General features: G+C 41.5%; 1 protein-coding gene across 10 annotated transcripts in view; it reads left to right on the top strand.

Annotated features, from left to right (window-relative positions):
- Positions 1-15553, top strand: part of DOCK9 (dedicator of cytokinesis 9) — a 2508686-nt gene that overhangs the window by 1661723 nt on the left and 831410 nt on the right. For all 10 annotated transcript variants that reach the window (XM_044071294.1, XM_044071300.1, XM_044071298.1 and 7 more), the window contains exons 15-18: positions 9585-9707; positions 13045-13124; positions 13210-13397; positions 13492-13557. In XM_044071294.1, coding sequence (XP_043927229.1) covers positions 9585-9707; positions 13045-13124; positions 13210-13397; positions 13492-13557 — 457 coding nt within the window. The remainder of the gene's footprint in view (positions 1-9584; positions 9708-13044; positions 13125-13209; positions 13398-13491; positions 13558-15553) is intronic.

Raw genomic sequence — 15553 nt, 5'->3', positions numbered from 1 at the left:
TGTCTGAATCTTCCTCAACTGTCCATCCGCCTAACAGAGATTCTAGGACTATGGACAGGTATGGGATGCGCATTTTTAGTTCAGCGGCTTTTTCTATGTGATCCCTGAACTATTTGACCCACTTCACACGGCTACAGAGGGATCTAATCAAAGAGTTGGGAGATACCCTCCAGGGTGCTACAGATGCTGCTGTTTCAGAAAAGGTTACAGCACATCTCAATACCCTTACATCTATTGCAAACTCGTCCATGAGGCTGATCTCATACGCAGCCGAAGGATCGAGTAGGGCATCAGCTTCAGCGATTGCTCTTCGTAGACAATCCTGGATGCGCTTATGTTCATTTGCGGAAGCCTTCAAGTCTTCCTTTACTAACGCCCCATTTGATGGTGCCACTCTCTTTGGCCCCAAAGTAAAGGAGACCCTTACCCGGTGTGAGCAAGAGGGAAAAACTCTGTCTGCTGTCGGAGTCCGTTTTTCCACCCCATCCAGACCGTACCCCAAAGGGCAACGTGGTGGAAAAATGTGGTTTCGAAAACCCCAAGGATCTTTCCCAGGCACACAGGGTGATGCCCCCTCTAGAGGCAGAGGAGGGGGCAGAAGTGGAAGATGCCGCCCTGGCGGCAGAGGGGTTCCGCAAAACCAAGGTGACAGGGATACACCCACTGGGAAACCTTTCCAGCACTCCTGAGAGGAGGCCCGACTGTCCTGCTCTGGAGTCAGTCAGCTTTATACCCTCAGGCCTGGCGAAATCTTACATCAGACAACTGGGTAAAAAGCGTTGTTACCAGAGGCTACAGAATACTCTTCCTATTGCCCCCAATTCCGAAGAAAAGACTCCCAGATGTGCCGCCCCATCTGCGAGACCCTGCAGCTATAGAAATTTCAAAGCTGCTAGAAAAAAGAGTCATCCAACCAGTCCCAGCGGACCAAAGAGGATTCGGAACTTACTCAAGGTTCTTTTTAGTTCCAAAGAAGACAGGGGACTGGAGGCCGATTCTGGACCTAAGCAATCTCAATACCTTCGTCAAGAAAGAAAAGTTCCGGATGGTCACGCTTCAATCGATCCTTCCATTTTTACAGAAGGACGACTGGATGTGCTCAATAGATCTGAAGGACGCATACTACCACATCAAAATGGCCAGGGCGTCCAGGGATCACTTGCGCGCTGGGAGCCAGCCACTTTCAGTTTTGAGCCCTGCCCTTTGGTCTGACCTCAGCCCCCAGGGTTTTCACCAAATGCATGGCAGTGGTAGCGTCTCACCTGAGACGCCTGGGATTCCAGGTGTTTCCGTATCTGGACGACTGGCTCCTTTCTGCCACCACCCAGCATCAACTGATTCAGGCCAGGGATTACACACTGCAGCTTTGTGTTCATCTCGGAATTTCCGTAAATTTCGAAAAATCTTCACTACAGCCATCAGAGCATATCTCATTCATAGGAGCAGAATTGGATACGCATCGTTTAATTCTAAGACTTCCTCCAGAAAGGATAGCCTCACTACAAAGCCACATATCTCTTCTTCTGTCATCCAGAAAATCCCCAGCAAAACTGGTTCTGAAGGTTTTGGGTCTCATGGTAGCTTCTCTCATTGCGATACCATTGGGAAGACTGCACATGAGAGTTCTACAATGGCTACTGTTTGCACAATGGTCGTTCCAACAGCTACCTCTGACACACAAAATTCTGATCACAAACACATGCAAATCACACCTAGCCTGGTGGCTCCGGACTTGCAACCTTTCCAGCGGAAGACCATTTGTGCTACCCACGCCGACAGCTACGGTGACCACGGACGCTTCCCTGATAGGGTGGGGGGGCATCTTTCAGGGACAGACAGTCCAAGGCGAATGGACCAATTTAGAGTACAATCTGCACATCAATGTTCTAGAGTTGAGGGCAGTGTTTCTAGCGTTGCAACACTTTGCTCCCCTTCTTCCTCTAGGGACTATTGCAGTTCAGACGGACAACATGTCCGTAGTCTGGTACATAAACAAACAAGGGGAACCAAGTCTTATCAGCTATGCAGAGAGGCCATGAGAATCTGGCAATGGGCGGAGTCCACGGTCGCTTTCTGATTGCAACGCACATCCCGGGTCATCCAACGTCATAGCCGACAGGTTGAGCAGAGCAATCCTGTTGCCTCATGAGTGGTCCCTCAAACAGTCAGTTGCGAAGAAGATTTTTCGCAAATGGGGCCAGCCTTCCTGCGATCTTTTTGCGTCTCCAATGAACGCCAAATGCAGAAGCTATTTTGCCCTATTACCTCCAGGGAAGTCCCCAGGGACGCTCTGGTTCACGATTGGCCCGGGTCTCCTGTACGCTTTTCCTCCTTTTCCCCTGATTGCAAAGTTTCTGCAGAAAGCCAACAACCTGCAAAGGACGATTATCCTCATTGCCCCATTCTGGCCTCGTCAAATCTGGTTTCCCTTTCTTCTGGCACACCGTGATTGGGACCCTGGATCCTGGACCCAGAGCCGGATCTACTGACCCACTCGTCAGGGGCTCCCCACCCCTCGCTACTGTCACTCCAACTAGCAGCTTGGCTGCTCCCTACTTAGCCAGGTCTGATCTTCTTTCACCTGCAGTTCAGAATATACTATTGGCTTCTCATAAAGCTTCCACTACAAAGACTTACACTAGTAAATGGAAGCGTTTTGTTTACTGGGCAAATACACAGCATTTGGACCCTGTTATAGCTCCCTTAAATAAGATCTTGGAGTTTTTAACCGAATTGTTCCACCAAGGAGCTTCTCCTGCCACTTTAAGAGTGCAATTGGCTGCCATTTCCAACTTTCATGTGGAAGAATGTGAGGCCCCTATTATGGCTCACAGACTTTGTAAGGCCTTTCTGAAAGGATCTTTCCATATTAGACCACCAGTTAGAACTCCTACATCACCTTGGAATCTGAACCTTTTATTATCTAAATTGATGTTACCTCCGTTTGAACCAGCCTCCTCTTGTCCATTGAAGTATTTGTCGTGGAAGACCCTCTTTTTGGTGGCCATTACATCGGCTAGGCGGATGTCAGAGCTTCAGGCTCTTTCTATTAAACACCCTTATTTGATCTTTCATTCTGACAGAGTATCTCTTCGCACTAATCCGTCCTTTCTCCCCAAAGTTTGCTCTATTAATAACATTAATCAATCCATTGAACTCCCTACCTTTTTCAAAAATCACTCCAATAAGTTGGAGTATATGTTACACAAGTTGGATGTTCATAGACAACTTAGATTTTACCTGGATAGAACAAAGGATCACAGGAAAACAGATCAACTTTTTGTAGCCTTTGCAGACAGCAGGAAAGGTGTAGCAATTACTAAACAAACCCTTTCCAAATGGCTAACTGATTGCATTATATTTGTTTATGCTACTTCGGAACAAACTTTACCTGTCAAACCCAAGGGGCACTCTACAAGATCAGTATCTACATCCCTGGCTCATGCAGCTCGCTTACCATTAGATACTATTTGTGCAGCTGCCACTTGGTCTAAACCACATACATTCATTTCTCATTACAAGGTAGACAGGGTTTCTAGGGACAGGGCAACCTTTGATTCCACTGTGCTCAAGAACGTTCTCCCGTGAGTTCCTCAGGAACATGGAGCTAGGGACGCTACCCAGGTGTAAGAACAAACGGCGAGATTGAACACTCTCACATTTAGAAGTTATGTCCTTACCATAACGTTCCATGTGGAGTGTTTATCTCGCCTTTGTTCTTACATTCCCACCCTCCCACCCTCAGGAAGAACGTCCAGTTTGGTGTCTGGTTTGATTTCTCCTGCTTCTGCATTACGCAGTTGTTGTGTATATATGTGTATATATATATATATATATATATATATATGTATAGGTGTTCTTGCAGTTAGGTTGTTTTTGGCATGAATGTGTTACTCTCTCTGACTTCTGGTTTGCTTGCAAACTAGATCTGAGGTAAAGGCAGAGGGGGATTGTGGGAGTTAGGTTGGTCTCGAGCTTCTTCTCGATGCAGAGCTTGCAAAGCAGCCGACATGGAGCCGAGGATCGGCTCCGAACCCAGGTGTAAGAACAGAGGCGAGATGAACACTCCACATGGAACGTTATGGTAAGGACATAACTTCTAATTTCTCACCTTTGAAAGCAATGTTACACTTGGGTCATGTACTACAGTAGCTCATAGCAGATTTTGGAATGTAAACGGCACTCCATGCACTACATTGATATTATTATCCAGGCCTCATTGCAGTATCCATTCTTGCTAATGTAATTTATACTAAATAAATAAATAAATATGCATATAAAACACTCCTAGGCAGAAAAACATTTTATTTTAAAACTATTTATTTATATAGCTGCTGACATTCCTGTACTTCAGAAGTGGCTGCAGTCATAGTGGCCATTGTGTAAGTACAGTGGGATGCCCCACTATAGAATGTGTTCTACACCATTATAGCATCTGGTATACACTTGCCTCAGACTGCCCCTCAGAAGTGTCTAGAGTAGTGGTCTTATTTCTGACTATAGTGTCGGTGACATGGGCTGACCAGCTGCCTCATCTGAGGAGGTGTGTAGTACATCACATCTTGATACCTGGCATTGATAGAGGTCAGAAGGCTGTGTTGCATCACTTCACACATAAGTACACTCTAGGCCCAATTCCAAAAGATTTGCTCTCAGTGTAAGTGACCACGTAAACTAAGAAGTGGTGGAGAGCAGGTCTTTTGGAATCTGGCCTCTGGTCTAAGCCTGTTTGTAGGTTGGCTTTGTACCAAAGTAAGTCACTTACACTGAGAGCAACTTTTTTGGAATCTGTGAACTGAATCATATGAAGGAATGCTATACTGCTGGTGCGTTTGCAGACTACCATTATATACATTTATTTTATATGACATAATAAACATAAGTGTCTTCTAAGGACAGATCAATTTTGAAACAAAGCAATACATTTTAAGTGTTTGTATGAGTGCATAGTGGATTATAGCAATAGAAAGTAATATCCAAATGTAAGTGACATGAAATTTCCTCACTTACTCTCTGACTATTTCATATAGGAGGTATTTGCTTGTGGGTATTGATGTAGGGCAGCAAAGTATAGAACTTTTTAATTTTGCCTTTGTAGTCTGCAGAGAGATGTTGCATCTATGTGCACTCTACAAAAGTACTTACCAAATCAGATCTAAATAACTGTACAACTGTTATTTCATGAACTAGGGTCCTACAGTTAAAATGTAGATTGTATGAATCATAACTATTAAACTGTCTAGAACACGCACTTAGTTACTTTGCAGACTCAGAATTTAAAAAACATTTCCATAATAAATATAACAGTCAGTTAAATGTTCAGTCACAGCAGTTCTTAAATGTAAGATGTGTTTTGAAGTTAAAACCTGGATATTTTTTTCTCATAACTTGGATTGAGTGATAAGCTGCTTTGTTTCATAGCAGTTCCTGTTTTCTGAAACTGTATCATTTATAGCACCTATTTATGTTCCATAACATAAGCAACTTCACAAACACTTTACAAAGACAGCTATCCCCAGGACACACACAACCACATCTCATGATGTCTCAGCTGTAAGCCCTTAAGGCAAACTACCAAACAACCCACTGTATTGGTCATTGGAGACACTGTTGTGAGACACACCGATACCTCAATCATCAGGCTGAACAAGGAGACAGTCACAGTCAGTTTTCTTTCAAGAGCTAGGATCTGCCAGATTACATGCACTGAGGACATTGAACCACAAGTACCAATATGACCCTATTATAGTCCATGTGGACATTAATGACCCAAAATGTACTTCCTGGACCATTTGAAGAGAAACATGATAGAGCTTTCAGATTGTGTGCCCCAGGAAGATGTGAGAATAGCAGTGGGTATCATTCTACAAGGATAATACCATAATGTAAACAAAAGATGATTGACTTTAACAACTGTCTTTGTTACTGATGTTATTTTAAGGCATGCAGTATTTGTTTGCTTGGGAGGACATGAGTGACAAACCATGCTACATTGCCAGGAATGGTTTGCACCTTTTCCTTCTAGGCTTTTGAATATTGACCAAAACATTATCCACCCAATAGTGCCATTTTTAGGCAATGCCAACCTGATAAACCTTATGACAGAGTAAATTCTACTCAAGATAAACTAAAGGTATTACTGCTCAATCCTACACAATCTCAACAAGAAGCTCCACTCTGTGGAAGTGCTACTCACCCTTGAGAGTGTTGACATCTGTGCATTTACGAAGGCATTTTTTGACCAGTTACCGCACAAGAAAAGGACAAGAGGTGGAAGTCTATCAATCTATGTAAAAGTAAGCACACCTTATGAGTGGTCAAACAGTATGACATGTTTTAGCCACTTTATGTCCAACTAACCTTAGGTAAAGTCCCATACCATATCCTTGCTAGTTATAGGTCCCTCATCTACGACCCAGAAAAAACATACCATGTACTAGCCAAACTCACCATTCAGCCCAACACCATATTCATTGTTGATTTCAACTATTTCACCATAAACTGGATACATGCAGAATGACTAGCTTGCACGCTCAAAGATTCTTGATTTTTGTCAATGCAAAAACCCTGGAGCAGCTTGTATGCACACCAACTAGGAGTGCAAATACCCTGGATCTGGTACTCTCACATATAAGGGAATGCTGTCCCCTCCCCCCAATGTGATGTCCTTACAGATCAGATCACAAAGCAGTCACCCATGAAATAAATATAAAGCCTGAATTCCTTGCTAACCCCAGAAAATTTAAGTACCTTTCGGAGGCTCACTAAATGTTTTTACATGATGGCATAGCTAAATTCTAAGCCCCTCAAAGTCAGAGAACACAATGGCTTATGCAGAAGTGTTTACAGAAACCCTTTGCAAACATGTAAATAATTGCATTTTAAATAGCAGTACCAAACCTTAAAAAGCTTGGACAAACTTCAAAAACAAGCGCCCTTGATGGACCCAAGAATAAATAGGTTGTATGATAAAAGAAAGAAAGAAAAAACCTGTCTAAAAATAGGAAGGGCAAAAAACTCTCTCATCATTCTCGAAGGTTTACCTTTAAATAGGCGATTGCACTTTGTCGAACGGCCACTTCTTTGATGCGTTTTGCGTGATGTGAAACCGCGAAAATTTTTAAATGTCGAAAAACATTCAACGTTCGACATTACTGGCCGCACAACACCTCCACACCCATGCTACCTTGGGTCAAAAAGAGGCGAGGTTTTGCCGTTCGCACATTCGGAATGTGACTTCGGTGACTATCGCATTTCGGCCTTCGCGCAAGTCAAGTCGCCCATATCAGGATCGGCATTATAAACGTAGACCTTCTCAACACGCTACTCGGGGGACTAAGTCCACAAAAGCCAGTTTTGTGGCAAATATAGCCTCCCAGGCTAAGGATAGCCATAATGCATTTTTCAGTTAGGTACAGAACCTTAAGGGGAGCACCCAACAGTGTGCTGAGCTAATAGTAAATTGAACACCCTGTACTGAACTGGAAAATATAGCAAATTTGCCGGCTGATAGATTTGTCTCAAATTTTACTCCCCTGTCACCCCATTTACCCCCCCCCCGACCAGGAAATACCATCTACCATTTTCTCACTAACTATCACTAAAGAACAGATCCTCACTACACTCTCCAAAGCTAAAAACACTGCATTGATGGGTCCTGATAATATTCGAGGATACCTCCCAAATTACTTGAAACACAGCCTGTCAGGCCCACAGCCTTTAGATAGGCTTCGTCCCTAGGGAATGGAGGACTGCAACAGTCATCCCTGTACACTTAGGGACACCATCAACAGACCCAGGTAACTGCAAACCCATAAGTTTTACTAGTGCTATGTGCAAAACCATGGAAAGAATTGTCATGGACCTGATAAAGAAAGGACTTGGGAAATCTCCATTCACTAGACCTATACCAGTTCAATTTCATCAAGGGCCCATCTTGCCTATTAAACCTGGTGAACTTCTTCAATAAGCTTACTAGAGTCATGGAGGAGGGCAAAACAGTGCATTCAACCTACCTCCCTCCAGTATTATAGAAAAACTATGTCACACAATAGATAGTCAAATGGTTTATGGATAGGGACACATGAAGTTAGGGTGAGGGAATCCACCTCCACCAAGAGGACTGTTACTAATGGTGTTTTGCAGAGTTCTGTACTGGGACACCTCCTGTTGGGAGTATATATTTCTCTGAAGTCAAGACGATGTAGAGGGCCTTTGGCTGACCAAATTTATTGACAACTGCACGCTGGGTGCAGTCATTGAATCTCCCAAAGATGTAGGTATACTCGAGGAGGATTTGACACAGGCAGATAACTGGTGCCAGAGCCATGGCATAAAAATCTGTGCAAAAAATGCATGACTGTGCCCTTTGGGAAGACAACCACTCCTGCAAATTATAACACTGATAACTCTCCCCTAAGAGTAGACCTAGTGTTAAGGGACTTTGGAACTCAGGTGGACATTAACCTGAACTTTAATAACCATGTGTCCATGGTGGTGAGAAAATCCTTCTACGTGGCACAACTTATAACTAAGGGAATAACATCCAGATCTAAGGAAGTCATTGTCTCCCTATACTCAGTCTTCATTAGACCAGTAATTAGACCTTTAATAATTCAATAATTAGACCTTTCGGCATGCACCTGACCAGGCATTTGAAACAGTTGCAGCAGTCACAGAGGTTCCAGTCTAAAATAATACAGTGTGTAAATAACATGTCCTATGGAGCCTAAAACCCCTGTCTCTGTACTCTCTTTTACAGACAACTGAGGGGTGATCTATGCCTAATCTACAAGGCGTTCTCTGCTCCAGCTCTGATGGGTCTGCTACATATTTGCAAAACAAATAGTAGTAGAATTACCCAGTCTAAAGATCTAAACATCATCTGTGACATAACAGAACATGTTGGAGGGACAGGTATGTGACTCTGAGATTACTCCTTCACTGGAACAGACTCCCATTACATGGGAAGTCACAAATTCACCCATGGATTATCACCTGTGTCCCTTATGAACAGAGGCAGCTTGTAAGATGCCCTGAGGCATAGCCATTATATTCATTGGATATTGATAACTGGGAAAACCTGGGTCATGAATGACTAGGCTAATAAGACTCTGGGGCAGTTAACCTAATAACCTGCTATGGTCCTATGCCATTCATTATAATTTGATTTTTACTTTGGTGGACAGTATAACCTTTGTTTCTTACAAAATAGCAATATTTATAGGGAATAAATCTCTTAGAGAAATGTTCTTGTACTATAATGATTACTGAAAAAGAAGACATTTAATGACAGGGTATTTTGTAACAGCAGTAAATCCTCACCCCACAGGATGTGAGTAATGAAGTATCTTCAAAATTCTGATATAGATCAATTACAATGCTGTTGGCCATTAGCCACAGGTTGACCAGATGTAAAGTTTGTACCATGCTGAACGCTACTGTGCATATCCTTTATGCTTTATTTTTATTTTCATTGTCTAAATTGCTAGATTGGTAGCTTAGTATATGGATATGTAGAAGAAAAGGTAATGAAGTAGTAGCATGTGTAATCTGTGTTTATTAAATACCTATATCTTTTGCAGGCCTTTGTTTAAGGACACTTCCGGAACACTTGACAAAAATGCCAAATTCTCTTCATTGTATAGACAGGACAGCAATAAGCTTTCAAATGAAGACATGTTGAAGTTACTTGCAGATTTCAGAAAGTGAGTGCTGATGACTTTTTACTAGTAATGTATTCAGGTCCATTTATGTCTTACAGATTTCCGAGCATGCACTGCTAGAAAATGGTTGACAGAAGTTTATTTTTTCTTTCCTCTTTAGCTGTTGCTATTGTCAATTTTGTTAACAAATAATGTCTTCCAGAGGTGTTTTTCTTTTCAGTTGGATTATTGTCATGAACTGAGTGTCTCTGGTATTGTGTGTTTTTGTGAAACACACAACAGACCCAGGCTGTCCCTAAATTAATTCTGTTTGGGTTGATTGGCTAACCATCTGAAAACTTTTGTAATTCCTCCTCTTGGTTTCTGTTTCTTTGTGATGCACTGTCTGGAGTGCCCCTCTGTGTAATGTGTTGCCTAATAGCACACAGTTACATTCACAGTGAATAGTGTGGCATACTGTGTCACCAGATTCCCAATCTCCTGATCTCAAAAAGCCTGATGGGTTCTTTAGGGATCCAAATACCTATAAGAACGTTTGTAAGAACCATTTTGCTGACCCTGCCATTACTTCATTAGACAGAGAGTGGTATCAAAACCCTTTGTTCCTCTAACTCTGTCCCCAACAATAAGGACAGTAGAGCATTTGATTGGTTTTGCAAAAAAATGTACATTTCCTCCACTTTAGCTTTCAGGCCCACACATTGCTAAACTTTTACATTTAAACATCTTTTGTCCATTTTTTGCAATATGGCATAATCCATAGAAAATATTCCAAATTGTGAGGTTAAATTTAATGACATGTTTAGCATCTCAGGTGAGTAAACTTTCAATTAAATATGTGTATGGTACTGTAGATGCCATGTCTAAGTCTATTGCTACTGGGTCAGTAATGAGAAGACATGCACGCGTTAAACTTCAGACTTTTCCAAAAGATGTAAACGTCACTTGTTAAATGCCCTTCTGGATAAGGACTATTTGTTTTATAATTCCACTACTGACATTACCAAAAACTTGGAGAATGACGTAAACTTTTGCAAGGGTTTATTTGAATTTTCCATTCGTAAATATCAGAAACTACCTTTCTAATCCAAGACTAATTTTTTTGTTTTTTTTTACAAATCTTTCAGGTCAAGCCAGAAGAATATGCCAAACACTGTTCATGAATATGCCTCTGTTATGGATTTTGCTTGGATGCAGTTCATAGGGCTGACCATAAATCGGAGGAAGTCCTCTCTCTTCCATGCTCAGTGGAATTAGTGGAATGGGTGCTTTCATGTTTTGGTCATTCTTTCCCATAGAGAGGGCCTTGGAAATCTTGACTTGGCCAGCTGACAGATTACACTTTGCAGACTCCAGACATGGACTATGCCATGTCTTCTGGACTTGATGGCTGCCACAAACTTTATGATTCCCTTTCCATGTCTGAGGATGTGGTTGCTGAGTTGTTCATGGCTGTAGAGTCACCATTTGCTCATAGATGTTTTGGTGGGAGATGCTTGTTGCCAGACTCTGGAATGGTGGACACTCCCCATCAACCTTCTGGTGCAACTTGTCTTCCTGCAGCTAGGCTATTACATGATGTGACTATGGGCATTTTTCTAGTAGTTTGGGGATTTCACCTAGGCTCCCACACTAAGCATGTGCTTTGGTCCACCTGCAGAACAAGCTGTGAATCTATCAGTTGGAACTGAGGGTAATGCTTCTGGCTCTAAAAGTCTTGGGGGAGAAACTGCTTCTAGAGCCTCTTTTGATCCATTCAGTTCCTAAACAAGCAAGTATGTACAAGCTGTACCACTGTGCATAGTGATGACACTTGCCTGCCTTCTATACATATGGACATCACTACATCAGTGGTTTGTATTCTCAGGAAGATGAACAAACTGGCCAGCAGTCTAAGCTGCTTTTCTATTCCTGTTCCGGAGCTGCAGTGTCATAACTTGGGGCTATTCAGGCACTGTTGATATCAACATGACAAGGGTCTTCCCCTTTTGGTTCAAGACTGCAGGAGGAAAGTAGCAGTGGATGTGTTTTCTCTCCTGTGATGCACAAGGTTCCTTTTTGTATTTCTGCTATTCCTGTTGATTCCACACCTTGTTGCAAAATTCAGGGAAGAAGGATAAAAGCTCATTCTCATTGCCTGTTGTAATAAAGACGTTCATGATTTCATGTTGTAAAATCCCTGGCAATACAGAAATCTTTCTGGGCCAAGCCAAAGATGTCCTTCATGGATGGAGTTCCAGCTCAGCCTAGCTTCTGGTTTTAACCCCCCTAATCTCACCAGATTTTACTGATCAAGTTTCAAAGGGGATTGACTGTGCTAGGAAGCCTTTCACATAGCAGGTCAATGTCTCCACTTTCAAGTAGAAATCTTTTTTTTGTTTTGGCAGAGTATTACCCTGTACTGCCTCAGTCTGTTAGCTTCCCTATCATCGTGATGTACCTCAGACAACTGTATGATTTCAGCCTCAGTTATTCTATGGTCACTGTACATGTCAACTCTCTGGTCATCATGACCTTGTGGAGGGCTCTGCTGATCAAGCAGTTCATTCAAGGAATACTGCATCTCCATCCTCCATTCTAGGACCTTTCTTCTTTATGAGACTTGGACTTCATTGAGAATGGGCCTGCCCATGTATCATTTGGGTCTGCAGTTGACATACTGTTCCTGTCTTGAAAATAATTTTTCGGAAAGTCATCAGTCCAGGATTCTGCTATCTGATCTCTATGGTTGTGTAGCCCTCTCTGGCTTCTTGCATTCTGGTGGTAAGTGCTTGCAACCCAACCAACCATTATGTTCATTTTTTGGCAGTCCTTGATGTCAATTAAAACACATGTGAAACATCAGCTGATTTATGAGAAGAACTTTCTTTATGGGTCAGCTATTTCCCGTGCCCCCCCCCCCTTCCAGTTCCCCTGCAAAGGAATGGCCCACCAGCTGCAGTTTTTAGTGTTCCTTGTAAGCTGAGCAGGTGTATGGTCTTGTATTGTTCAACAATGTGGAGCAAAACCTGCATTATTTCTTGATGTGCAGAAAGGTACATTACTGGAATAGGGCAGATTAGCAGATATTTGGGGGCATGCATGCTTATGTTGCTGGTATATTACATGGCAGCGTTCATCAATGTGGATGAGATGACAGTCATGAATGTGGGATTTTAAATGCATGTCTAATTCTGATTAAAGGAGAAGATAACCCACAAAAGTCCATCTAGGAGGAGTTTCCGATAAATCAATTATACTTTAAGAAAGTTATTACTTTAATATAATAAAAGATCAGTTGTTCATATTATGCTTTACTTTTATTGAAAATTGTTGTCTTTCTCCTGCTTTTTCTTGTATGCAGACACTGTAAAAAAAACTTTACTTTCTGTCTCTGTAGGCCTGAAAAAATGTCCAAGTTCCCTGTTATCCTAGGGAATATAGACATTACAGTAGACAATGTTGCACCTGATTTTTCAAGTAAGTTTCTGCATGATTTTTTAGACACCCTCTAATAAGAAAGAGCCTATGTCTGAGGTAATATCTCTAAAATATTACATTTTAGATTATGTAAATTCAACGTACATTCCAATGAAGCAGTTCGAATATGGTTCTAAAACAGTTGTAACATTTGAAGTGGAAGAATTTGTTCCATGCATACCTAAACACTCGCAGCCTTTCACCATCTACAGTAATCACCTCTATGTATACCCAAGACACTTGAAGTATGACAGTCAAAAGTCATTTACAAAGGTGAGACTTAAGAATGTCTGACCTGCTATATAATGCAGCACACAGAAACATAGTTCTAGACGTTTTCAATTTTTGTCTGACTTTTTTTTTACAGGCTAGAAATATTGCTGTCTGCATTGAATTCAAGGATTCTGATGACGATGATGCCCAGTCTGTAAAGGTTTGTAAAATTGTAAATAATTAAAAGCGTCCATCCTGCTATGATGAAAACAATGGTAACATGTTTCTCCATCAGGAATGAAGTAATTGGTGAGTGACTTAATTTACAATAATAAGAAATAGGGTAGTGAAATTCTGATAGTCTAAGAGATTAGGATATGTGAAAAACTGTGGTGAAGTCACCATCACTTAGATTAGACTGAAGTATTACAAAAATTCAGAAAGAAATGGAAAAATCTTATGGTAATTTCAGTCAGTGCATCATTTTCTGTATCATTACAAATAAAAAAATAACATTGAAAATGGTATGCCGATGTGGTGATGACTTCACTCTTTCTTTTTGTTTCACTCTTAGGTTTCCATCCCTGTCATCAGCATTATGAGTATCTGTCTGACTGTAACCTCTCTGTTCTGTTATTAGTAACTTCCTGACTATAACCTCTCTGTTCTGTTGTTAGTAACTTCCTGACCCTTCATTGTACTCATGTGGCATGACTTTTGAATAACCAAAAGTGATGATATATGTAGGGGCTATTTTTTGTCCTCCTAATTCATTTTCAATAGCAGACGTATAGTAACTACTGTGTCCAACAGGTGGCTTGCATTTCCTCCCAAAACGGTTACAGTAGTGGTGTTATTTTGCACTTGTGCCTCAGCCTGTCACTATTATAAGGGAATCATTCCTCCAGGTCATTCCACCTGTGGTAACATAGTTATGTGTGTCTCCCCATAGATGATTGTGCTACAGAAACTTGGGGAAACTTTATCCCCTTGTCCCCCTTGCAAGATGAATTAGGCAATCCACTCACTCAGTGTTGTCTTCTCTTTGACCATTCCTGTTATAGTAAGGTTGCTGCCCAAATTATTCACCAGTGATGTGAACTGATGCTGTTCCTGGTCATTAACAAGCCAGCATTACTCCTGTTTTATGGGATTATTCTGTTTCCTGGAGGGACATATTCATAGATAGAGTTGATCTACATTTTTCTTAATCCTGTTTTCTGCCAAGTTGTTTTGACTAGACCTTAATGACTCTCTTCTCCCTTGGTTTGTTATTCCTCTGTTACTTCTTATCCCTGCTTAGAACTACACAGCACTTCAGCCTTTGTAATGTTACTTTGAATGGCATTCTTCTTCTCCACTGCTTTTCTATTGCAGCATTTCTAATGGATCCACCCTTTCAGTTTCCACCTGACACTTTCCTTATGGCTGTCTTTTTTCTCCCTTGCTTGAATTCTAGTAATAAGAACTTTGATGTTTACACATTGTGTGACTTGTGGGTTTTATTTCTGCCATCCATTTTTCCTCTGTTATGTCTCGCCTTTTATCCCTGTTGACCATCTCATTTTTGTTGCCTTTCTGTTGTTGCAATCCTACTTTGTGTAGACAGCACCTGGTGCAGTATTAAAATGTGTCAAACTAGTGTGTCTAAAGTAGGAGGGAGATTTTTCAGTTGTGCCAACATTTAGATTTTAAGATACTTTGTGACTTTTAACACTCTTTCAGCCATTTGACTTCTGTCTGTGATGGTGGGGACTTTGGTTCAGGACAGATTTGGTAGCATAGGGCTAGCCAGCTAAGCAGCCAAAGGGCTACTGCCCTTGTCTGGGAAGGCAACAAGTTATAACACATTATTACACGCATCTTATTTAATTTTGAATAAGGTTTGAGTTGAAGTAATAATAATACTGTATAATATTTTCCCATTAAAATGATTCCTACTGTGACTAGACTATTACAAACAGTCTGATGGCCTTCTGTGCTTGGGAAAGACTGTCTGTCTGTGAGTGTATATAGACATAGGGTTTGCCTTTCTTTGCACTGATGGAGGACCTAGTGTTTGGGAAGCCGCAGGTGAAGGCCCTATTATTTTTGTTAGAGGAAGGAGTTATTTGAAGCGTGTTTTTTTCTCCTGTGTATATACCAAATGTGTAAAGGGAATACTCCAAGATACCACAGTATTGATCGTTTTACACTTGAGTCACTCACAAGTCTGT

Source organism: Protopterus annectens, chromosome 5.part0 (assembly GCF_019279795.1).
Source record: "Protopterus annectens isolate FY-2018-M chromosome 5.part0, PAN1.0, whole genome shotgun sequence".
Taxonomy (NCBI): Eukaryota; Metazoa; Chordata; order Ceratodontiformes; family Protopteridae; genus Protopterus; species Protopterus annectens.
Note: the sequence above shows the minus strand (reverse complement) of the source record. Positions and strands in the feature narration are given on the sequence as shown.